At 32.4% G+C, this 25733-nt stretch overlaps 2 protein-coding genes across 5 annotated transcripts in view; both read right to left on the bottom strand.

Moving 5' to 3' along the window:
* Window positions 1–8287: 8287 nt before the first annotated feature.
* LOC139816012 (probable peptidoglycan muropeptide transporter SLC46) lies at window positions 8288–15143 on the bottom strand. The gene is made up of 9 exons (XM_071783300.1): window positions 14713–15143; window positions 13170–13323; window positions 11659–11901; window positions 10806–11157; window positions 10134–10529; window positions 9518–9655; window positions 9271–9354; window positions 8828–8984; window positions 8288–8685 (listed from the first exon to the last, which is right to left on the bottom strand). Exons 2-9 carry the CDS (start codon window positions 13215–13217, stop codon window positions 8559–8561), a joined length of 1545 nt encoding a protein of 514 aa, XP_071639401.1. The 5' UTR covers window positions 13218–13323; window positions 14713–15143; the 3' UTR covers window positions 8288–8558.
* A 1972-nt stretch (window positions 15144–17115) lies between these two features.
* LOC139815787 (adenylate cyclase type 5) overlaps window positions 17116–25733 on the bottom strand; it is a 101785-nt gene continuing 93167 nt past the window's right edge. For all 4 annotated transcript variants that reach the window (XM_071782952.1, XM_071782955.1, XM_071782956.1 and 1 more), the window contains 3 exons: window positions 25215–25363; window positions 24366–24692; window positions 17116–22217 (listed from right to left, as the gene is read on the bottom strand). In XM_071782952.1, coding sequence (XP_071639053.1) covers window positions 24369–24692; window positions 25215–25363 — 473 coding nt within the window. In that variant the 3' untranslated portion in view covers window positions 17116–22217; window positions 24366–24368. The remainder of the gene's footprint in view (window positions 22218–24365; window positions 24693–25214; window positions 25364–25733) is intronic.

The raw sequence follows: 25733 nt of genomic DNA, 5'->3' as shown, positions 1-25733 counted from the left end.
GCGTCTATATGAGCGTTAGTACGAATGATTTATTTGTTATCATCGAATTGTAGGATACGAATAAAAATATACGCGTAATATAAAAATACTTTGTTTTGCTAAACATTATTAATGAAAAAATATATAATATATGAATACATTATTATAAATATTTTAGTTTTTAAAAATTATGTAGGATTTTATATGGTCGACCTTGCACTTGTACGAATATTGACATTTCGTTGCAACTTTACCGTGAAAACGTTTGTGCGAAGGAATCGTCGACCGTCACGCTGCGAGCTCAAACTGTGATTATATTTTCTCTTTTTAGGCCGATATTGAATAACGTTTTTGTTCGTTGCTTCCGCGTGCACTATTACGGCGTGTAACTGGATTAACGAGCTGTAGCGAGTTTTAATTCGTTCCTCCATGAATGCAAGCGATTGCCACTCTCGGTCTCTCACGAAAATGTGTCAGAACAAATATGACGTAACTGTGTGCAACACGTGTTTCAGACGGAAACAATTTTATTTTTTACATTTGTAAAAATTATTCTCGGTAGCATAGCATAAAGAAAATATGTATTTGATATTTAATTCAAGTATTCAATTATTTATATTTTATTTTGCAATTAGTGATTGATAAATGAATCGCGACAGCTTTGGTATTTTTCTCTTTGAATTAATTATAAACTGACGTCAGTTGCATTATGCAACTCTCTGCGAATGATGCGAAGCGTAGAGAGAATTATATTATTAAAGTTTTATTTGATATATAACAGCGTACTTATAATGTTGGCATTTTGAATAATTGGCGGATTAATGATATGGCAAAAATCAAGTTACACATAAATATACAAAGAATCGAGAATTTTTCGTAATCGGGTCCGAGAGGCCCTTTCACTCGTCCGCGAGATCTTCGATTAACCAGGTCATGTGAACGCGGAAGTACGTAGAAGCGCGCGACTGCATACACATGCATACACTCGGTCGATGTATACGGTGGAAGATACGAAAGGTAAATTGCCACAATAGACGTCACGGAGATGTCGGAAAAAAAAGGAACAGACGGGTGCAAAAGTACTTTACTCGTTAAGCGACTTTACGTGCACGAGACGCCTACGTGATGTGCATTGTTATCGGCATCAGCCGGCACAGCGACCTGTGACCCTCTATCTCGAATAAACATCTCCATAGCATCTTAACCAGAATAGTTCAAAAGCTATTATCTTGGGAAGAAAAACGTACGCATCTAAATAGTTAAGAACCTTCTTTTATCGACGTACAAGTGAATTCTTTTTTTAGTGGAATATTGTCACTGCAAGACCTTTAGAATAATATGAGCCGTCAACAACCTGTATAGAGTTTTTACTTAAATTCAGAATAAAATATAGAAAATTACGATATTAATTACAAATTTAACAAAAGAAATAACATAAGAGTGATAGAAGTTTAAGGAATATATATGTATATATTTATTGATATATAAAAAATTACATTAATCTTAATAATACATATATCCACATATTCTGAATTTAACATATCTAGCTCTAATTCGTATCTTCGTAAATGTCTTTGTATCAACATTTAATTTCTTAGCAAGAATGATTAAGTAACGATATTTAATTTATAACAATACATTCATAATCGTAATATAATGTAATATAGACTTTTATAATTTTGCAACATAACTCACTTTATACCGGTGATATTAATCAAAGTGACAATTAATCAGTTATTAGTATGATTTCATCTCGAATATTTAACGGATATTTGCCATATTCCTCATAAATGAATAATTCTCAGTTATTTGTCAAATTATCGATTTTAATTGCATGTTTGTAACTGACGATTTTGAGATGAAAAGAAGTGCACGTTTATTATTCAAGTTGTTCAAGTCATTGCTTAATAAAAAATAGGCTAGCGAGTTTGCGAGCCGAAAGAGGATGGTTACAAAGTCAACCTTACGAAATACGTATGTGATTCTGAAATAATGGGAACTCGCGGCGGCCTAGGGATTGGTTTTTAGCGTCCTGCAGGTTGCACTGTGGTGGGTTTCGGGTAGATCCAAGGGTTCGGTGCATAGGGCGGCCTTTGAGGTATCGGGTAGATCGTAATAGCTCCGGATGCAATTGGGCCGGGAGTCGGTATCGCGTGCGCGAACGCAGCGAGGGCTATTAAAGCTGCCACAACGATAACGACTTTTCTTAGCGAGATCTGGAAGTGGAAATGCATCATTTCAAATACACACTTTTAATGGCGATTCGAAGTTTTACACGTACTTTACACGCAACAATCCAATTTATGGTGTTTAAAAATTTTTTTAACATTATTGATATGAAATGTTGCTGTTGGAGACTTCTATAATAGGAACAATAATTATTGCTTATATATTATTTACGATCTTTATCGAGGTAGTAGTAAGAATACTCTTATTTTTGCAGTTTAAACCATTCGAACATTTTGTAACATTTTGCCACAATTTAGCCTGAAATATGATCTAACCAACCAACTAGTTCTACCTGTTTTTCTGCTATAGTTGATAGACAATTAGGACAATTCTTAATATGGCACTTTTGCACTTTGTTTCATTGCATGTGCAAGTGTCGGGACAAAAATTTGTTTCCCGCCAGGGATTCTGATGGTGAACTTTTACTCTTACCGATCGTTTAAATTGCTACTCATTGATGCAAGATAAAAAGCACCGTGGACAGAACGTTACTTTCTCTATGACTATTTGAGCTACGCAAACTGTGTCAGTTTGAAGGATAAATAAGCTACATAATATAATGCAATATTTATAGTGTGTCTCCACTTTCAATTAGATCGTATTGCAAAAGCAGTTGAACGGGGATTTGTCACGGATTTATAAACTGTCGTTGCTAAGACAAGATTATTTAGTTTAGTTGTAACTTGAAAATGGTTAAAATAGATATGATAGATCTATTTCCGTATGTTATGTGCAATCTGATAATGTATAAAGAATTTTATATATCAAATTTGATATATAATATGAAAGTACGCAGTGTGGAATATAACATTATTTATTCTTGCACGTTTTCCTGAAATTTTATAGCCGCTTCCTATTTAAATAGGACTATTACAAAATAGTCGATATAGTTTTTTTAAATTTCTTATCAGCAAACAGACAAGTACATTCGAAAAAAATTATTTTATCGCAAACCACGCCATCCATAAATTGCTGCACTAATCATGGTCATCATTTATGTTTGTTATTGGAAACCACATTTTCGCGTGAGAATGCGGAATACTTAATTTGATTAAAATAATAGCGGGTACACAACGTGAATTTTTTAACATGTGGCATGTTATCGTCAATAAGCTTTGTGATATGGTAATGCGTGATGGTAATGTTGTGATGGCTAGTCGTTCGAATGCAGAAATCGTCCGCGACGTAATTTGCGTTGGAATAAACCGCGCACCCGGAAAGAGAAAACCGAACGATCTTACTTAATTTGCAAGTAAGTTCGATAGAAACTGACGATTGACAATCGAGTTACCTCCGTGAATAATACATCATCCGACTTGATCTTTTTTTTATTGCCGCAATCGCCCGCGTCGCTGTGATTTTCCGCTGTGATGTTTGCGCGTAAAACCCGCAATTTGATATTAATGGAGGCGATAGATCAAGAGCTCGATATGAATTATAATTTATGAAAGTTATGCTGGAAATGCTGTAACATGGATTGTGATGGAAATATTGATATCAATCGTATTTCTGCTTTTTAAATTGATTGCATGGAGAACTCTCTTCCTCTCGGTGTTTATTGTAGTTAATTAACTTATATTTATTCATTATTTATTTTTTGTGTACGCGATACGCAGACTTAATAAAATTGAGTCCTCTATCTTTAAATGTGTTAAATATGTGAGATGAGAACGATTATAATCCCCATTTTTCAATGAAATATTATAAGATTTGCGTACAAATTATCTATATTTTTGCATTTATTTTTTAACAAAGCTTTAAAGGCGAGATATAGCTTATCGCAGACAAATTTTAAACGCTAATGTTTGTCGTACACTGTATATTACCATGATATTGGAGATCGTGGATGTCTCTTGATGAAGTGATGCTCGAAACAAACAGTACGCATCTTTAAACGTTGGCAGACTTTTTATACCGGTGGATTTTAAGAGGTGGATATTTGGGTCAGGATATATGTACGTGAGAAGCGATATCACCCGTATGTCGTGCTTATCCAAGGAATTCCCGTCCAAGAAACCAAGCAGGTGTTCGTTTTCATTCATGCTAGCGCGCAGCATTCAATCAGATAGATGCGCGTCATTGCATAGATCGCGGAAGAGGAAGGCAAAGAGTTAATCCATATTTCTATGCGCAGTGATGCGAGCAATTGTTGAATAACTAGAATAGAGCAATTGTTGTATAATTAGAAATAAAAGGCCTCATTTAATTATTAAATTTGCATATTGCCGACGCAAAATAAAGTGTTAGCAGATTTAAATTAATAACTATACTCTCTAAATTTCTTGGAGTGGGAATACTGGAGTGAGATGTCACTCCAAAAAAGTGAAATCTTACTCCAAAAGAGTGAAATCTCACTGGAATGGCAGTATTCCCACTCCAAGAAATTTAGAGAGTATAGCATTATGTTGTTGTGATTGTCTCGATTACAGTTACTATTATTAAAGAGTAGATATAATATATGCATATAACACGTAAAAAATGGGCCAATAAAGATTTACATAAACAAGTATAAAAGAATAAGGGATTTGCACGCATATAAAAAAATATAAAATAAATATAGATTTAATATATTTTTTAATATGATATTTGTCAAAATGTTATCTACGATAGATGATATTTGTAAATGACTTGAAAGAAAAATTAATTTATTAGTCGAACTATTAAACAAGTTGCTTATTTGATATATATTGATAGTTTTATCGTGATAGTTTATTTTTCAGAATTAAATTTTTTATTTTTTGTATAGAATAAAAAAATATAAATTATTTTTAGTTACCTGAAATACTGATCCATAAAAATGCTCTCATTAAAGAATCGTTAGTTTATTTGCAGACGCTTTTTAATACTTTATTTTCTTTCGAAATTGTGTCCGCAGAAGTCAGTTCTTGGAGTATATAATTCTCTGCACCAAAAATTCTAAACGATGACAATTAGCCAACAATCCTTGACATGCTTGTGGTTCGCGCACATTGAATACTAATAAGTATTGTAGTTTTCCTAGAATTGTCTTAAACATTGTGTAAATGCAAATCGTAATCACGAAAACCAGTCCTACCGGTATTGCTTTTTACGTTAACAACCTCTGAATAAGTTGGAGACAATTTTATTTTGAGAGAATTTTAAGAGAGTTTAGTGAAACGTGAGTCAAGATTTAAAATTAGAAGCTCGCAGTAAATCGAATTCTTTTTGAAGACTGATAAGAGAAATATCATTTTCTAAATTAGTTAGAAATAAATTTAACTTCGCAAAAAGTTAGGTAAAAGATTAACAAGATATTTAATATCGAATATGTAAAAAATTGCAATAAAAGACAATTTCCATTGAATTATTGCCTAAAAATTATTGTCTTTATTTTATTTTAATTTACCGATCACATAAATATCGGAGCATTCTATATGTATAAAAAAAACGCGCTAAATTTAAACAAATTTTAGTATACTATTATCTATTTTAAAACGCGTGTGTTTTGATTTATAAAATGCGAGATCAACTATGCTAATATCTGGAATTCTCACATATTCATCATCGCTATGTTAATGTAGTTTTCGTACGTGACTTTTAATCGCAATCGTTTCATGAGTCATTTAATTATTATTAGTAAAACTTGCATACTTAACAGAAAAACGAATTGTCGTCACGATCAATCGCGTCAGCTAAATAATTCTGCGTATAACTTGTTTTTCAATTTCGATGATTATCTTCGCCGTTCTTAGAGATATTTTATATCCGCAAACGGGTGCTGTTTCGGAATCGTTTGTACGTCTTTGTATGGCCGCTAGTTTCGTTTGTAGTTTTAAAGGGGTGATTGTACGGGAATTTCAAAATAAGATGAGTCGCATGGAAATATGCAATAAAAATCAGATTTTACGGTAAGAGTTATCTCCGCCGTTCTTAGAGATATTTTAAATCCGCAAACGGGTGCTGTTTCGGAATCGTTTGTACGTCTTTGTATGGCCGCTAGTTTCGTTTGTAGTTTTAAAGGGGTGATTGTACGGGAATTTCAAAATAAGATGAGTCGCATGGAAATATGCAATAAAAATCAGATTTTACGGTAAGAGTAATCTCCGCCGTTCTTAGAGATATTTTAAATCCGCAAACGGGTGTTGTTTCGGAATCGTTTGTACGTCTTTGTATGGCCGCTAGTTTCGTTTGTAGTTTTAAAGGGGTGATTGTACGGGAATTTCAAAATAAGATGAGTCGCATGGAAATATGCAATAAAAATCAGATTTTACGGTAAGAGTTATCTCCGCCGTTCTTATAGAGATATTTTAAATCCGCAAACGGGTGCTGTTTCGGAATCGTTTGTACGTCTTTGTATGGCCGCTAGTTTCGTTTGTAGTTTTAAAGGCGTGAGTGTACGGGAATTTCAAAATAAGATGAGTCGCATGGAAATATGCAATAAAAATCAGATTTTACGGTAAGAGTTATCTCCGCCGTTCTTAGAGATATTTTAAATCCGCAAACGGGTGCTGTTTCGGAATCGTTTGTACGTGTTTGTATGGCCGTTAGTTTCGTTTGTAGTTTTAAAGGGGTGATTGTACGGGAATTTCAAAATAAGATGAGTCGCATGGAAATATGCAATAAAAATCAGATTTTACGCTAAGAGTTATCTTCGCCGTTCTTAGAGATATTTTAAATCCGCAAACGGGTGTTGTTTCGGAATCGTTTGTACGTCTTTGTATGGCCGCTAGTTTCGTTTGTAGTTTTAAAGGGGTGATTGTACGGGAATTTCAAAATAAGATGAGTTGCATGGAAATATGCAATAAAAATCAGATTTTACGCTAAGAGTTATCTCCGCCGTTCTTAGAGATATTTTAAATCCGCAAACGGGTGCTGTTTCGGAATCGTTTGTACGTGTTTGTATGGCCGTTAGTTTCGTTTGTAGTTTTAAAGGGGTGATTGTACGGGAATTTCAAAATAAGATGAGTCGCATGGAAATATGCAATAAAAATCAGATTTTACGGTAAGAGTTATCTCCGCCGTTCTTATAGAGATATTTTAAATCCGCAAACGGGTGCTGTTTCGGAATCGTTTGTACGTCTTTGTATGGCCGCTAGTTTCGTTTGTAGTTTTAAAGGCGTGAGTGTACGGGAATTTCAAAATAAGATGAGTCGCATGGAAATATGCAATAAAAATCAGATTTTACGGTAAGAGTTATCTCCGCCGTTCTTAGAGATATTTTAAATCCGCAAACGGGTGCTGTTTCGGAATCGTTTGTACGTCTTTGTATGGCCGTTAGTTTCGTTTGTAGTTTTAAAGGGGTGATTGTACGGGAATTTCAAAATAAGATGAGTCGCATGGAAATATGCAATAAAAATCAGATTTTACGCTAAGAGTTATCTTCGCCGTTCTTAGAGATATTTTATATCCGCAAACGGGTGCTGTTGCGGAATCGTTTGTACGTGTTTGTATCGCCGCTAGTTTCGTTTGTAGTTTTAAAGGGGTGATTGTACGGGAATTTTCAAAATAAGATGAGTCGCATAATAAAAATATGCAATAAAAATCAGATTTTACGCTAAGAGTTATGAATAAGTGATTGATAAGAAAAAATGTGAATTATATGTAATTATATATCTATCACTGTTCAACAATTACAGGAACAGATGTTTTATTATACAAGAGTAATTTAGAATAATTAAATCTAATAATATAAATACAAATATATACGCAAAATGATGTAATATGAAAATATAATCTATTCTAGGACGTATTTAATAAAATCTAATAATATATAATACTACTATATCGATATAATAGATGTTGCATTGTTGCATTACAAATGCACTTATGCAATTTAACAATTCTCAGCCGAGTTCTAAATTCATGGTTTTGCAATCAATTTTTGCGTTTAGGATTATTTTTAATGTAACATTATTTAATTATTTTGTCTAAAATTATTTTATATTAAAAATATATAATACTAACATCTTAACAACGATCTAAATATTTTTCGCGAGTATTTATTATAATGTACATATTATATATTTTTTGAATTGTAGTTTATATATCTTCTATTATTATACTTCAAATACTTTTGAAATCTTATTACTTACGAATATCTAAAAAAATATCTAAACTATTTTAAAAATTACTTTATTGCAATATTAACAAAATTATAATTTTATATTATTTTCCCTGAGATATTAACCATGATCGATACTTAAAAATACATCGATAAGTTTATGCTTATTTCAAGTGGATTGTTATATGAATTCTAAGTATTGTAAATGTATTGTGTATTTACACTATTCCTTTTAATATACAAGATGAAACATCAGTCTTTGACGAGATGACCTTTGATGCTTTACGGATGTATAGGCGGTTACAATCTTATCACATGCTTTCTAAGATTAGGTCGTTACATTACTCGACGAGTTAGCTTCGATTGTATTTGAAAGAGATGGAGCTACCGCCTCGTCATCAATGTAATCCTGTTGCTCAGTCGCGTGCTTAGACCACGATGAAAAATGGATCAATCTGAAATAAATAATTATTCAGTAAAATTAGATTATTTCGAAAGCGATTAAGCAAAACGCCGCAATTCTCTAATACATTTTTAATCAAGAGAAAAAATAATATACGAAAAAAATGTCGTCTAGGAAAATTATAATTTACTTACAGAATTAACAGGAGCACGGCGATCTGCGTGGCGAATGTCAACCAATAGAAAGAGCTCGGTGCTGTCTTTATCGTAGCGTTATAAAGTTGAGAATATAAAGTACCGCTAAATAGCGGTACTGCGTTATCGCATACGGAAAGCATCGCGAATACCTTTCCTAAAGAATTAAAACAATACGATTATGTTTCTTTTTTGTTACAATAAAAAAGAAAAATTATTATTATGGCATGAAATTGAGATATTTGAGATCGATATTAGATGAGATTCGATTTTGACATGAAAGTAATATTTCTTATTCGGGAAAATTCAAATTCTATCATAAAGTATGTATTTTTTATATTTATAGCATCAAAAACTAAAACTATATTTGTATTGACACTTATCGGGATTTAATTGATTCCAATCTACGGGTAAAAATAGATGTAATAATTATTGCCACGCACCTCGTTCCTCTATGGGCACAAGTTTCGAGGTCATAGATCTGAGTACCGGAGCTACTACGGGACCTAACGCAGCAACAGCAGCACCTGCAAGATAGTTGTTATTATAAAATAATGTCAATGTTATTTTGTCATTTGAGTATTCGTATAATATTTTAATTAAAAGTTTGAATGATTCGATAATGACACCATATAATATTTGGAAAGAATTTGATAGGAGATTGAGAGAAATATAAGATCTCTTACTGACCCACGTAAAACAATTTTGGCTGGTCCGCTAAAACAAATACTATTCTTCCAGCTGCGTGCGCTATTGCTCCAACCGCTACGATGAAAGTGTCCTTCATTCCTATTAATTTATTCATGATAGGCACTCCAATGAGCATTGCTGTTGGAATAAAATTCTTTTAAATATTTCATACTTTATATCTTCGTATTTCTAATAGCATTTAAAATATTTATGCTGCTTGTAAATTATATGATAGTATTTATTAGTTCTGAACTTATTCGAAACGTTTTTTATAATTATAAAAAATGCGAGTATTGAAGATTCAGATATTCAAAAATAATACTTAAGAAAAATGGCTAATTTTTTCAATGACATAGCAATAATCTATCTTTGTTTATTTTTTTACACGAAAAACCGAGCTTTTTACACGATTGGTTTCAATTTCTCGCAATTGGATCGTAATTTTTTTATTGTCGTTGATAATCAAGACCATAAATTAACCAAGAGTGAAAGTTCTCGTGATTTCGATACGAAATTTCTCCTTTCACTCGCGACATTAAGAACGCATTGCGGATTAATATCGAGGTTCGCGAAAAGTCAATTCGATTAATTTGGATCAAGTTTATGTCAAACTGACCTAATACGAAGAGAGTCGATTGGAATGTTTTAAAGTTGCTAAAATCCACCACGTTCCACTTAAAGATTAGTGAGGTATACATCTGACTCTTCGGTTTCTCGTCTCTCTGGAATGTATATAGACACATCGCGAGCAGAAGCAACCACAGGTGCAATTTGCCATGATTGCATCTCGATTTCACTAACGTTCGCATTGTCGTGGCGACATGTCTCGTGTCGAAGAAGTCCAACAGCCAGTTGGTGCCCGAAAGTGGTTGCTGCCGTGGTGACGTTTGCCATTTTAGCCACACGAGCGAATACACAATCGCCAGCAAGAGTAAAGTCGCGTTTATAGCGAACATAATTGTGTAGGACATGTTGACTAGATGAGTAAACACATAAGATCCAAGTGCAACTCCTACGAACGAAAAAAAAATATGATTGATTATTTAAACTTTACGTCATTGAATTGTAAAGGCTTTCATATAATCGCGAACATATACGCAGAATGAAAATGGTAAAACAATGATGCTATCGACAATCCTTTATAGAAAAAAAATTTATAATAAATGTGCAGCGGTATTTATCTAAACGATATGAAAGTCCAGAGGTTGCCTTAATTAACTTCACGCCGAAGTTTTTTGATAATAATTATATCTTTGCATAAAATTTTTGAGAGCAAACTTGTTCCTACCCGAGGGCATAGTGCTGAGATAAACGACATCTAAGATCGTGATTCTCATAGTTCTTTGTTGCACGGAGCTTATGTCCGACATGTACGCGAAGCAACTGCCAAAGATTGCCACGTCGCCGCCCAGTAGGCTCATCGGCAGGGTTGCCGTGTACACCACCATGTTCAGATTCCAAGTGTTCATCATAGAATTGATCACGACCATGAAGGAGTAAATCAATTTGCCCGTCAAGCCGAGGACGAGCGGCAATTTACGTCCTCGCCGGTCGCTCCAGTTGCCATAAAACATTGCCAAGATAATAGGTACTACATGCCCGGCAATGTCGTTCCATTGATGAAATTCCGAGACGGTCATCTGCAAGATGAATTTTTCTTATTGTTAATAAAACCGTAATTGAAGAATGAAAGTCAATTATCGACATCGAAAACGCTCCGAATTCAGAATAAATTTATTCATTATGCGTTCGCAGTAAAATTGTTTACTATATAGCTTTTAGGCATTTTATTTAAATTTTCAATAAATTTTCATAAAATAAAATTATGCGCGGATATATGTTTGAATGTATATTCTCTTACATGCTTCGCATATAAACATTGCGGTATCACATTTCGTTGCGTAGGTATCTCATGTTAATATTTAGTTCGACAAATATGTTTGCTTTGATAGCATCCGGTTGTATTTTTGCCGACTTACACTAAATATTTGCACATGCACTATAAGCAAGTCCCTTCGATCGAATTTAACATGTTCACGAGCCGTTAAACTAAACTCCGATAGTTTGTTCATATAATGTGCGTATTATTCCCCATTTTACGTCTCTTTTCTTTTATTTTAAATGTAGTACATAATTTTTACCTGTACTTTGGTCTTTATCGCTTTATTATCATCATCGTTTAGCTTCATACAGATTTCTTCAGAGTATCCGTGATCCACCCGACATGCTTTATACCTAAAAAAGTCTTGCTCGACGACTGACGTGAACATAAATGCCATCATGTAAAGCCACATAGTCGGCTCTACTGATATATATTTTACCCATCCGAAGTATTTTCTGCAGTACATCCTGTTTCCACGGAAAGATTCCATTCGTGGTGTCACCTAGAAATTATAAAATGAACATTAAAACACGTAGTCCGATGATAACTTTGTTTATTAGCAACGTATGTTAAAATTATAAAGTTTTATAGAGTATAATTAAACGGCAAAGGGTTACCTTTTACAAAATTTAAACTAGCGAATAAATTTCAATCTCTTAGAACTTACGACAAAAGTAAAAGAGAGAGTTGGAAAATTGTAATTATAACTATAATGCTGTTAAATATCAGCTAGTGATTTATATAAATGTATTCTCTATCACGTAAATGTGTACACACTGAAACGCGTTTACTAACACATATCACGCAGTCTATATTACACAAAATGTATCAGCGTTTCGTAGAGTTACTGTTTTCATCTTATGTAGTATGGTTTGTGTGATAACTATATAATTATGATCTTTCAACCTATCTTTAATGTCGTATCTAATATTGTAAGTAGGAAATATCAACAGCGTTCGCGATTTAAATGATTTTAGTTTCGTGACGATATAGATACATAGATATATACTTGAGAAAATACTTACTGATATTAACTACTATTGTTTAATCCCTACATATTTTTATGAGGTTCTTTACGTATTTCGGCATTATAATTTTCTTTACAATTATTTTATTTTCTCTTTAAATTAATTATAAAAAAAGACAAATAATTTCAATGTATATATTGATAATAATGTAAACGTATTTTCACTGTTTTAAAAATGTCGAACGTGTTATAAAACGATTATAAAGTAATAGAATTTTTATAATATACGCGACCAAAGGTTCATATACGAGGTTTACGAAAACAAAGCTTCCTCTTCGAGGAAGTAAAACTCAATTGATGTTACGCTGGGATATTTATATAGCTAATTAAAAAATGGAGTAATATATTTTCGTAGAAAATTGTGATGTCTCTCTGGCGAAAACGTCGCAAAAATATTTAAGATTAAAAATTGAAATCTGCAGGTTGCTATACTGTTTAATTAATCGTATTGGTTTGTACGAGAAAAAATTATAAATAATTTACATCTTTATCTTAGAGAGAAATGTGTAAATATTTTAAATATTAAAATAGTGTCTTAAACTCATATGTAATAGCGTATGTATGAATGCGTTTATATTAAACGAAATATATATAAATATTAAAACATATTTTTTATCAGAATGAAGAGGGAAATAACTTTTCAATTTTCTTTTTTATCATAAAAATGTTTTTAGAAGAGAGAAAGCAGGATTGATGGATCAAACGATATTCTCGTAATTTAGATCAAAACGTCTTGTACTTACCTCGTCGGTTTTCATATCGCTATCAATCGCTACTGATGGTTTATCCATTTTTTTTTAAATTAAAGATCTTCGATACAAGAGAATTTTTTCAGCCTTTGCTTTCAACTGTTACACATAGTCATTCTTGCACAGTCCATTACTTTACTCCATGCGTCTGCAAATTATAACGCACAAAACACTCGCTAAGTTAATTTATAATATGCCGATAGGATACTTTATCTATGTGTGCCAGCATTAAGTCGGCTTTAATTACGCGCGTTATCGCAAAATTTTAGAACATTAAGGCATAGTAAAATTTTCTTTATTCTAAAAATTTCATATCTTTCTTGCGATTATTTGGATAATTAGGTAATAATTCACATAAAATACTACGATCAACGATGGACATAGGCATATTCCTATGTTTTGATTAATATATTTATTAATATATTCTATTAATAGTAAATTGTTAATTAAACTAAATGTTAATATTTACTTTAACATTTCATTATTACACGCATTAAAAGTTAGCAGGTGTACGGTATTATAAATTCGCTTAACATAAAAATACGGTTTCACTGATATGAAAGCTTTCGGTATCCGATACAATTACAGGAGAATATACATGATAACCTAAGAAATGATAAATACTGAAACTAAATCTTTCATCTTACTATTTTAAAACTTTTATTATTTTTACGAGCTTATAATTATACTTTATTTTTGTTTAAATATTCAAATAAGTTGACTTGTTAGTCGGTGTGTATATATATGTACATCAAATGAGGGTTAATCATATCAAGTAGACATAATAAATAGAACTCGTTCGTAGAAATTAAAATGTCGTAAGCGTTGCGGCAAGATATGTCACAACACTTACGATGATAATTAGATGTTGCAACATGAATGTTAAAAATTAAATATCTAGCTTTACGAAATCATTTCTGAGATATCGTAAAAAGTAATAGTATATGTGATTGCTCCTGTTTATCTGATAATATAATTTAAAATTGTTTATCACACACCATTGTCTGAAAATAGTAAATTGATTGAATATCACATTGCACTATTCAACCGCTATTACGTAAATCCACCAGATACGTGTGAACATTATCCGAAGTAGCGCTTTTAATTTATTTATTATATCGATTTAATAGTGTAGATATAAAAGCATAAGATAATTGTCACAATTTTTAAAAAATTCTATTAATTGTTTCCTGTGATTAAAATAAACGAAGTCGACAGAGTCTAGTCGAGGTTTTTTATAGATTAAAATAAATGTAATAATCGAGATTAAGCGACCTAACTGGCCAATTTCCATTTATTCGTCTCACAACGTTTCGACCCCGATTGGGTCCTTCTCAAGTGAGATTATACATAATTACGCAACAATATCATGCGTCGCAAGACGTTGCGCCCAAACCGTTTATTCCATTGTTTAAAATAAATGTGTTATCGTTGGTTCGAAATGCTGCACTACTACTATTTTTTTCACTGAACTCCAATAAATTTTGATATTCTCTTTTGTCGAAATTATTCATTAATAAATCAGTTTGAGACTCACGCGATAACTGTTATGCGGTCAGCGTTTCGTCCGCGCACGTGGTTCACATCTGCTCCAACAATATATGCGCGCAACGTCTCGGCACGTGGGTAACGTACACGCAATCGCTGTAAAACTGGAGCTACGCGTGTTTGCTCGCTGGCTCCGTTCTCCATTCGCTGGCTCGAGTCGAAATATTTTATCACTGACGATTTTACGTAATCAGCTTCTCGGGTTCCGTAGAACACGTGCGCGCTGACGCCGGACGTTGCGAGTTGCGAGATCGCATCGTGACATTGTAGCGAGAGAACGTGCGCCTTGCGGGCTTCGCGCGTCATCGGTCGACACCGACTCCGAAAAATACGTTTGTGAGCGACCATAGTATTCCAAGCGTTCGCGTCCGCGATACCCTGTCGCCGACTGCGATAACTGCGACAGCGTCAGGTCGGCCATCCTGTCGGATAAAACGAGTCCGGCGACATCTTGTGGAATGGAAAATACAGGGAAATTAATTTTAAAGAATTTTCCTGGCGATAGTAGGTGATTCCAAGGGTGATTTTTTACTTTTGGTCACCTTATTCCGCGATCTCGTTTATTATTTTAACTGGGAACAAGTAGTTATCTTCTTAAAACACTAGTTTGTGGTAAACTCTACATACAGTTGGTACTTGTTGGGTAACGTAAAGTATTGATTTTCTTTAGTGACCTCAGTTTTTGTGGGAGATTTGAAAGAATCTAACATATCGTTGGATTTATAACGTTATTACCGTTGAACTTTCTTTCACATTTTATTAATTTTTTGCTTTATAGATTTTTACCTTGTAGATTTGTATGAAGTTTGATATATCTTCTTCTAATTCTCTTTCAATAACTTAGTTACTTTTTTAAGAAGCTAAATATAATGGGTATGACTCTATAAATTATATTTTAAAATTTATATGTGTCTTATTTAAGGGGGTCGTCTGGTCAAGAGGCTGTTTTTTTGGGGGAATTTTTTGTAAGGAATCATAAGAATACACTTTTTTGAAACTTTTACATCATATTTATTGATATTTGAAGAGTATTTAGAAATTTTTCCAAGTTGATATATGGCCAAGAATCCGCTGTAGAGCGCCCCGACGACAACTGTGTAAAAAAACGGTACCCACGATTCCGGATCTTCAGTTCATTCTAAAAAAAAAAAAAATTCCTCTTAATTTGTGGCTGTGTGGCTATCGTGTGAACTAGAACTAAATAAAAATATTGAAATTTCAGTTTTTGCCAACGTTTTGAAAAAAGTTCATATTGAAACTTTTTTTCAAAACGTTGGCAAAAATTGAAATTTTAATATTTTTATTTGGTTCTAGTTCACACGATAGCCACACATCCACAGATTAAGAGGAATTTTTTTTTTTTTTAGGATGAACTAAAGATCCGAAATCGTGGGTACCGTTTTTTTTACACAGCTGTCGTCGGGGCGCTCTACAGCAGATTCTTGGCCATATATCAACTTGGAAAAATTTCTAAATACTCTTCAAATATCAATAAATATGATGTAAAAGTTTCAAAAAAGTGTATTCTTATGATTCCTTACAAAAAATTCTTCCCCAAAAAACAGCCTCTTGACCAGACGACCCCCTTAATGATTAAATATCTAGCGATTTTTTTATATTTAAAAATTCTTTTTAAAGTTTTAATATATTTTAATAAATTGCTTCAATAAAATAATATTAACTTATAAAATCTACATTTATCAAAATTATATGCTACTAGATTATTCGATAATTCGTGTATTAAATTGCCGTTTGGATATTCTCAAGGAGAATAATAGCGAAACCGTGAGAATGCAGGTCAGGTCAGAAAACCGGTTTCTTTTTTGCTAAGTCCTTTCAACAGAAAGGACTAAAACTAACTAGTTTGAGATATATAGGAACATTTCGAGGACATCATTCATCAATACTTAGAAATGTGCTCTCTTAATTCAATTTTTACAAGAATAAAACAAAATTTATTTGGAAAAAAAAATTAAAGATATAAAATATATTTAATAAATACACTATAAATGTATACAAATCTTGATCGAAATTGTAAATTAAGTAACTATATAGATGAGGAAATTTGTATTTATATTACATAAAGATAACAGAAGATTAACACAATGTAAGATTAGGTATATAATTGCGAATTATATTTTTGATAAATAATTTTATCGTAGGAGATCAGAATGGGAGGAGGATACAAAGGTATTGGACAGTTTAGTTTTGTTAAAAAATTCATTTTATATCATCAGTGTGTTAATTACGGCGCGTAATTATGACTATGATATTGATGTGTCTTGTCAGTAAACTTTAGGCCATCAAAGTTACATAAATATTTTTCTCGGAGTGATAATAAATAATACATTTTTTGTTCTACCCCGTGCACTTTCAATTTCAGTTAGTGGTCTTCCGATCGTATTGTTACATATTGACTTTAAAATCAATGCGACATTTTATCGACGCCGTAGACGAAGTTCTCACGCTTCCCTATCGTAGGCAAATTGTAGGGAAATTTGAAAGGGAATACTGGGATTTTTGTCAAAAGAAACAATCGCGATTGTTCTTTCAATATCGATCAATACACCTCGATTCTTATGAGATACTTTCTACAATACCACTTACAACATATCTTAACACACTGTCAATGAGCTATTTTCTCATTTGACGCACGCTATATCTTAACTAATCTAGATTTCGCTTGTTTGACATCCGAGTTATTAAAAAAGATTGAAAAATTATTTATCTTTGTTGAACATTAGACAATTGAAGGAATTTTTTAAGAGATGTTTTTCGAGTCTTGCTGTAAAAATGAAAATAAAGTCATAAATTTTGTCGACAGTTAATGACATTATTTGGACGATTAACTTTTTGACTTTAATGGGCTTCTAGGCTGTAAAAAATGTAGCTGACAGATTTATGGCGTAAGAACTTACACGATTACTTCGATACGGTGCAATGCACAGTAATTTGTATAAGTGTTAACGTGAATATATAATTTGTCTCTGACTTCACCTCGACAGTTTTACGCGTGGAATTTATTGTGAAGTAGTTTAACATAAAAATATACTATTGATCGATATCATAAAACGATTAAATGAAATAATTTATGAGAAATATTTGAGAATTTTAATATATTAATATTTCGCATTATTCTAATTTTGTTTTAATCAAAGTAGAGATATCTACTTATTTAAATAAATCCCGTGTTGTTATAATACAACGATTCTTTAAGTTTGTTATAAATTTATCTAACGTATGCTTTACTTTTTTGATAATTAATAATTATCAAATATGTTTTTGGATAAAAGAAATATCTCTTCGAAGCAAAAGAAAGGTTGTCGATTTTAGCATAAATGATCTGATGCTCATTAATTAACATGGTTCAATCGACATTTTTTGCTTTAACAATTGACTAGCTTTGTTGACCAACATTTAATATTAGCTGGACCTGCCAGCGCTATTGAAATTTTCATGAAAGCATAGATTCAACTTGTACTTTATACAATATATTTGCTTATATACAGTTATTGTATTAATCGATGATCATTCTAGTCGAGCGTTAAATTCGCTGCAGCACGTATACATAATTGGATTGTGAAAACTGCATTTAATTCAATTTGACATGATTTGATACATTATTTTTCACACATGACTTATTATTCAACGAATCAAATAATGTGCTCGTTAAACACGACATCCATTTAATCATTCGGTCAAGTTAATTGATTAGACTTATCAAAATATCTTTTATCGTGCTCTACTATTTTTTCTATAACAAATATAGCTCTTTTTTTTACTTATCGTTCGGGAAGGATTGCCTAAGCGCAAAGAAGGTCGATATGTATATTCTGGATCGAGAGGATCGAGAGCTCGCGCCGCGCCGGTAGATGCACATCAACGCAATTAACATCTATGTATACACTTTGGCCAAGTTTGTACATATGCACACAAGCGCCTCATATACATACATACATATTTACATACTTGCAAATGTATCTAATCTATAAGACATTGAATATTGCGAGACGTCGACGTCTTCGTCGAACTATACTCGCGCGTAACATTCGGACGATCGATAGTTTCTACACAAACGTACTCAGAGTCAGAGATCGTAGCGCGCGATAACTTGATCATTTCGATACCATTTTGGTGAATCCGGTTATTGACGTCACGAATAATGAAGAATTCACATTATTGCGTTCCTATTGCGAATAAACGTGGAGATCATTTTCTGAATAGCTGAAGCATTGAAATGTTGAAAATTCCATTTATTCTGTTGAGATTCCACGAAGTATTTATCTTTTCATCTCTCTTGATGTTTGTAGCTGCACCAGTTGCTTTGTCGCGTTTGTCGGTCAAATCCGCGTTGATTTCTCTTTACTCTCTTTTGGAGAAAAGAGAAAATGGTTTGTTTCCTGCATTCTCGTTTCTTTTATAATTAATTGCATTATATTAAGGCTTTTATTTTTGCATTTAATATCACGTTTTTTATTTTATAATATTGCATCACGATATTTTTATGTACAACTAAACTAATATTTTAATTAACTAAATTGACCGGTAAGGCAATTAATCGGCGCTTTTCAGTATTTTTCGTAGATTTTTTTATAAAGTAGTAATCGAATTAAATGGAATATCTTATTTGAAAGTTCTTTTATAGGTTGCTAGGATCGATGAGAAAAAAAATATTACTCGTCGGTTAGTCGACGCTACGGTAACATCATGCAATTTCATTAACTTTCTGCCGGAAAGTTGGCTAGTGTAGAAAATCGTTCGTCCGACGTTTATAGTTCTCTCCTACATCCGCCCAAAGTTTACTCTTTTAATTATATGAATTTACTTTCACGCTAGAGGTCCTTCAAAATTCTGAAATCAAAGTAGAATTGCAGCTGCGGTTGCAAAAAGAATGGGCACTATTCAAACCTCGTATTAATAGAAAGAGATCTTTATATATGAGATTATCTGCAATTTCAAAAATTATTATAACGAACGAGATTGCAGCAAATTTGCAAGTTGGAATACTAAAAAGTAGTTAGCAGTATAGTTTCCAATACATTCCGCAGTCATGGATGAAATAAAATAGTAATCGAATTAATTTTTTTATTACTCATTCTTCAATATTTTTAAAATTAATCTTTTGTATTTTTATCATTTTCTTAATTCGAATGAGTAATTATGACTTATAATTTTTTATATCTACAAATTTTTTTATCTTCCGTGTTTTAATAAAAATTTAACTGCATTACAGAAATATAATTTTTGAAATTATTTAATATTAAAGTAAAAGGTAAATTTTCTCTCGTTTATTAAAATATAAAATATTAACAATTTTTAGTGACCAAGAATTCTCTTTTTATTTAAAAATATATTTTTAATTAATTATAGAGGGAAATGATTGAGAAATGTCTTTTTTTTACTTAAAATATCGACTGTTATAATTACGAACAGTAGACGAGAGTACAAAATAAAAACAACTGTTACATCACATCCTTAGAAGCGGCTACAATTCAACTGTTGAGTCTAGAATATATAATTATTAACTCGCCGTGGTCCCTTTCTTATTAAAGCAAACTGTCTATACATATGAAGTTCGTTCGTCCACGGTTTCGTTGTATCAAGTTAACCTTTTTCAATTTGCTTCTGATTATATATCTATTCATGAGAGTCTTCTCTCTTTATATTGACTAGAATACGTCCAACTCGTTGGACACATCGTGAGAAAGATTATAAGCATCGCAATTAATCTGGAAATTATTAAAAATAATCAAGCTATCTCTCTACAAATTATATGATAAAGTAAAAAAAATTTCGAATTAACAACATACAAACGAAAAAATGAATTTTTTTTACAAATGATATTTTATGAAATTATAAAATTATTTGTGATGCTATTTTTAATTGCTGCGGATGACTTGACACATTATTGGCCCGAGTTTTTTAATTATTTCTTCGAGGATGTTGGCGTTCTTATTGTCATGAGAATGAATACTTTGTGTCCTTTCTATTTCAAAAGTTAATTCTGTCAAAGCATATTATTATATTATGAAAAGTATTTACCTATTTGAAATATTATAGAAAAAAATGTAATTTCAGATATTATATTAGCGTAATACAAAATTGAAACTTTCTAATCTTATTGTTTAAATAAACTTTGCAAAAAATTAAATATTTGAAAACTAATATAACGACATGTGAAAGAATTTGAAAACAAGATTGAATGTAAAATTATGAGGAATTTTAGTTATCTTGCTTTATGAAATAATTGTGCGTACATTTAAGCTTATGTATAAATTGACTTTGTTGCTACATATAATATAATACTTCACTTAATCAGCATGTATGCTCATCCTCGAAAGAAATTTTCTACAGTACCGCCGTGTTTCTGATCGATGTGTTTGTTCAGACATCGATTACCGTAAATGTAATTATCGCGGAACTCATCGTTAATTGATTTTAGATTAGCATTCAAGAGAACTAAAGACTTAACACACAATCACATACATTGTAGGCATTGTTCAAGAACAGCTTAAGTACGACGAATGCACAGGAGGACAAGTTGTCGCTCCACCCTCATATTTCCGGCTGATATCCGGCATTTCGCTGCACATTTAATTCGAATTTGGCTGACAATTGCAGTTGCTAAACTTCTGGTAATCGACAGGTTTAAATTCTCCGCGAAATGGCGTAAACCGATTCAAATATATCAGTAAGAATATTCTTTTATAACTGATTACATTTATATGAGTTATAAAAAATAATTGCGATATTAAAATGCTATTACGTTTTTCTTGCTGGTTAACCAACATTGTTAATCCTCGCAGGCCACACTTATTTTTTGTAAGCCACACTGGGGTCTGTAGGATCAGCTATTTCTCGCTTATAAGTTTCGAAAAAATCAACGTATTGTAATGTTCTTAGAATTATGATGCATGGTAATCTCAGAATTTGTCAAAAAAATTATTACCAAAAAATATTCGTTAAAAAATATAAATGATAGTTTCTCAAACGTAGTTCCAAAATTTCGTTGGAGTTCGTGAGAGCCCAGTGTGACTTTCGAGGGTTAATTAATGTTTTTTATGTTTTTCTAAACTGTTTAAAGTAAATATCGTCTAATCCAGCATTTTTTTTAAATTATGTTTGCTATGAACTAACAATAAATCTCGTAAAAAGTTCCTTAAATTTATTAAAGTCGATACGTGATCAAACCAGAAACGCAATTCACATGAAATCTGCAACGAAATGCCAGGATTATTCCTGTGAATGTCGTTTATGCTTCGTTTGTCTTGAGACTTAAAACTATAGTGACGCAATTATCCCGTTCATCCCGGTCGATTTACGGACGGCACTCGACGACTCCAATTTGCGCACACGTGCCCTGGACATTATATTGCCGTTTTTGGACTTGAGTACATGGAAGAAGTCTTAAATAGCGCGAAAATTAATAATTGATATTTTCTATCGTCGATATGACGTGTCGTCCATCGCGAATTCTTGCTCGAGCATTCCCACCTGTCAACATTATCAATTCATTAATGATCGATCGAAACGATCCAGCAATTACTTTGTAAAACTTTTACACGAAATAAAATAATTATAATACATGCGAGTTTGTCTAGGAAGGATACGTGCACGATTTCCATTTTTTTATGAAAGCTTTTTAATTTCTTCAAATATTTGTATGCAACCTAAAATTAATGTTTGGCGGAAGTTTCAATTTTCTATGGTACACTGTACATTAATTGAATCTTTGATTACGTTTATAAGAGAAGATTGAATTGTGTGAATTATATACTTGACGAATTATCTCTTCAAGAATTAATTACTTATTACAATCCCGTTGTGACTGAGTGATATCACTTAAATTTATATTAATATTTTACAAATTACCTAGATAAATGTAGAAAAATCATGATTGCGTTATATTTTTTATAACAAAGTAAATTCAGTTTAGTAATAAATAAGTAATAAAAATATATATTTTATTGACTTTCTTAAATTTTGTCAGTTTTGATAGTATATCGATAAAATACATTGTGTTTGTTTACTTCGCGATGCTATACCTGTAATTAAATTTTCAACTGTCGATTTTATAATTATCGTTTTGTCGTTTTCTTTACTAATTTATTTAAAATGCGTTTTATTAATTTAATTAATTAATTTAATAAATAATCTGCATGCATTGTCATTAGGTAGACAAAACTTTTGCTCGCTACTCATATATGAAGCATTTCGCATGCACAAAATGGAAATTTTTCATGACAATGAGGTCTGCTTTCGCGCAATAAATGTCCGTTGTGCAACTGATTGTGCACGTGTCCTCGCCAGTGCGTATTTGTCAGATGCGACGACATGGTTGAAAGTGTTACATAACAACCCCCTAGCTATGGGAGCACTTTAATTCCGTGGTGAATTGTCGCAGCTTGATGTATTGGTAGCTTTATGTTAACAAGACTAAACGCGCGATCACGGGGACGGAAAATTTTTAACGGATTACTTCAATATCAAATAATGAATCGAAATGTGTACGTAGCATCTGGAAAAAAGGCATATCGGTAGACAGTAGTAAGTTGCTCCTTTAAGAATTTGCTTTTATAATATTTATCGAAAGAGATATCGAAATAAGAAATAAGAATGTATTCTGGAAGGTGTGTACAGATAGTATCGCAAATTATACAAACGCCATACATTTTAACAAATCGATATACTATCGAAGCTGAAACTTAAGATAATAAAAATTCAGAAAAATCCAATAAAATAGTTTAACTTATTTTTTAATGAATTGAAATACTTTGCTGTAAAATAGTATTGATTTAAATAAAATGTTTAAAAGTGTCAGCACTTTTACAACTTTTTAATAACATGAAATTACATAGCATGTATTAAATAAATAGTTTAGAAGAGGGGAATAAATGAAGATATTTTTAAACTATCAATTAACGTATATTAGGGAGAAGATGAAAGTACGGTTAAAAAAGTTGCGAGAGGCTCGCGGTGAAGTATAATGTTCGCCTATTCCGGCAGCAATTTACGGAATATTTTGGATAGATATTCGCGATCGCGTGTATTACAGGTTGTTCCTCCACCCAAGATAATAATCCCCTTTGCGTTTCTTCTCCTCACGAATTCAAATTTATCGCGAGATTATGCGGTTGATTGTGATGCCATAATGTAAATTGCGTCAAATATGCATCATACGTATTCAGCAAATCGATCAGAATAAGAATGAATATTTTTGAAGTTTAACTACGAGATAACTTTCTTCTTTCGAACGTTAGCGATATTTTTATGCTATTTTATTATTTCTATAATATAATTAGACTCGTGAAAATGTCAACGATTTAAACGGCAAATGCGAGTCAGGCGCGGGACGTGGTGCGTAATAAAACTTAAGACGAGTATTCAAATGTAACGAACGTTTCGGCTCTTCCTTTGAGCCATCTTCAGCATTTATTATTTCTATTTTAACTAAATAATATTTAGTTGTCAATATTTGATTAAGATATTTGAACACAAGAAAAATTATAAAGTTATATTATAAATTATAGAGTTATTTGTTTATCGCCTGTCAAGATTTATGATAAATTTTGTTTTTAAATAGAGAAGTAGATATTAGGAAAACATTTTAATATAACTATTGATTTAATGCATAAGTAATACCAATTAGATAGCCCCGCTGCTATTGTTGACAACCGTTTTCTCTGTGGCGTCGGTATTGTTATTGGAATTTGTCTTGATGACATCCATCGGGTTGGTGTTGTCCCTTGGTCCGTCCAGGAGGTAAGTTATCATACTGCCCTTCCCCTTGACTTGAATCGTTCCGCGGCACGTGAGCGAATATCCTTTAGTGATCAGAATATCGCGAACCTCTTGGGTGACTTGAATCCCGTCTAACACGCCCGTAGAATCCATCCTGGAGGCCACGTTCACGGCGTTGCCCCAGATGTCATACTGCGGTTTCCTGGCACCGATCACGCCGGCGACCACCTGCGCAATCCATGTCGCGTATTGAGTCTTTTCTTCTTTGAAAATCCTCGACAGCTTTACCGAGATTTTCTTTCTCGCAGCTGGGTTCAAGTACTATGCAGACGAATTAATGAGAATTTGATGCGCTACGAGAGAGAACGTCGCGGAAGAATTGCGCGTTTAATGCAGGAACATTAAAGTTAAGTCATCTCTTCGGTATATATATAAAAAAAAAAAAAAAAAATACAGGCGCTTTTTAGAATATACTAATAATAAATAATATGTACTAAAATTTGTGAGAAATTGGTATCAAATTTTATCAAGTTGATTTTATCAAATCAAACATAATCTTTATTTTTTGAATTAATTAAAATTGATAAAAAATATAATTTTGTCGATTTATTATTGTCACAAGTTTTCAATATATTTTTGGATTCTCTTCTATACGTTTCGTCGCTGAGAGAGTCTAATTTATGATTTATTTACAAAGGATGCAATGTTTGAGCGCGCGAAAATTGCTCGTTTCATGTTCTTCAATATTACCGGTCCGATGTTGATGCCCACACGCATGCGGAAGTTATTAAAGCTGTGTACATTGACATAGGCCAGCTGCTCGCGGATTCTTAGGGCGTAATCCGCCATAGCGACTACGTGCTTGAAATCTCGCATGTCGCAGGTGCTTTTCGTTAGGCCTAAAGCAACAGAGAGAGACAAGAGTGAACTTTGCGCGGTAGTGGTGTCCCGATCGTAGTGTTCTAATTAGAGTAACGAGTCCGCGTTGTTAGGAAATTGTTAGGAAATTGCGCGAAAAATCAAGTGGCCGTGGGAAATTAGATCTGCCTTTATGGTACTAGAGAAACTCGATTGCAAGAATTAAAACAGGGAATTTTTGACGTTAATTTAATGCGGAAATACATTCGGTGGTGATAAGTTAATTAATATATATAAATAGATAAGTTAAAAGTTAGTTATCGAGATATGTAATGAAGATAATATATATTTTATCATGCTTTTGCGAATTTACGAGTCGCCAAATCGGTTAAAAAGAATCAAATTTAATTC

This window comes from Temnothorax longispinosus, chromosome 7 (genome assembly GCF_030848805.1).
Source record: "Temnothorax longispinosus isolate EJ_2023e chromosome 7, Tlon_JGU_v1, whole genome shotgun sequence".
NCBI lineage: Eukaryota > Metazoa > Arthropoda > Insecta > Hymenoptera > Formicidae > Temnothorax > Temnothorax longispinosus.
This window is presented reverse-complemented; position numbering and strand designations above follow the sequence as displayed.

What these genes read in the sequence shown, in the direction of transcription:
- LOC139816012 (XM_071783300.1), bottom strand. Translation starts at nt 13,217, where the DNA reads ATGGATAAACCATCAGTAGCGATTGATAGCGATATGAAAACCGACGAG. An exon ending in CGATAAAGACCAAAGTACAG is followed by an intron (nt 11,158 to 11,658) that starts GTAAAAATTATG and finishes TTCATCTTGCAG; the next exon opens with ATGACCGTCTCGGAATTTCA. An exon ending in ATCGACTCTCTTCGTATTAG is followed by an intron (nt 9,656 to 10,133) that starts GTCAGTTTGACA and finishes TTATTCCAACAG; the next exon opens with CAATGCTCATTGGAGTGCCT.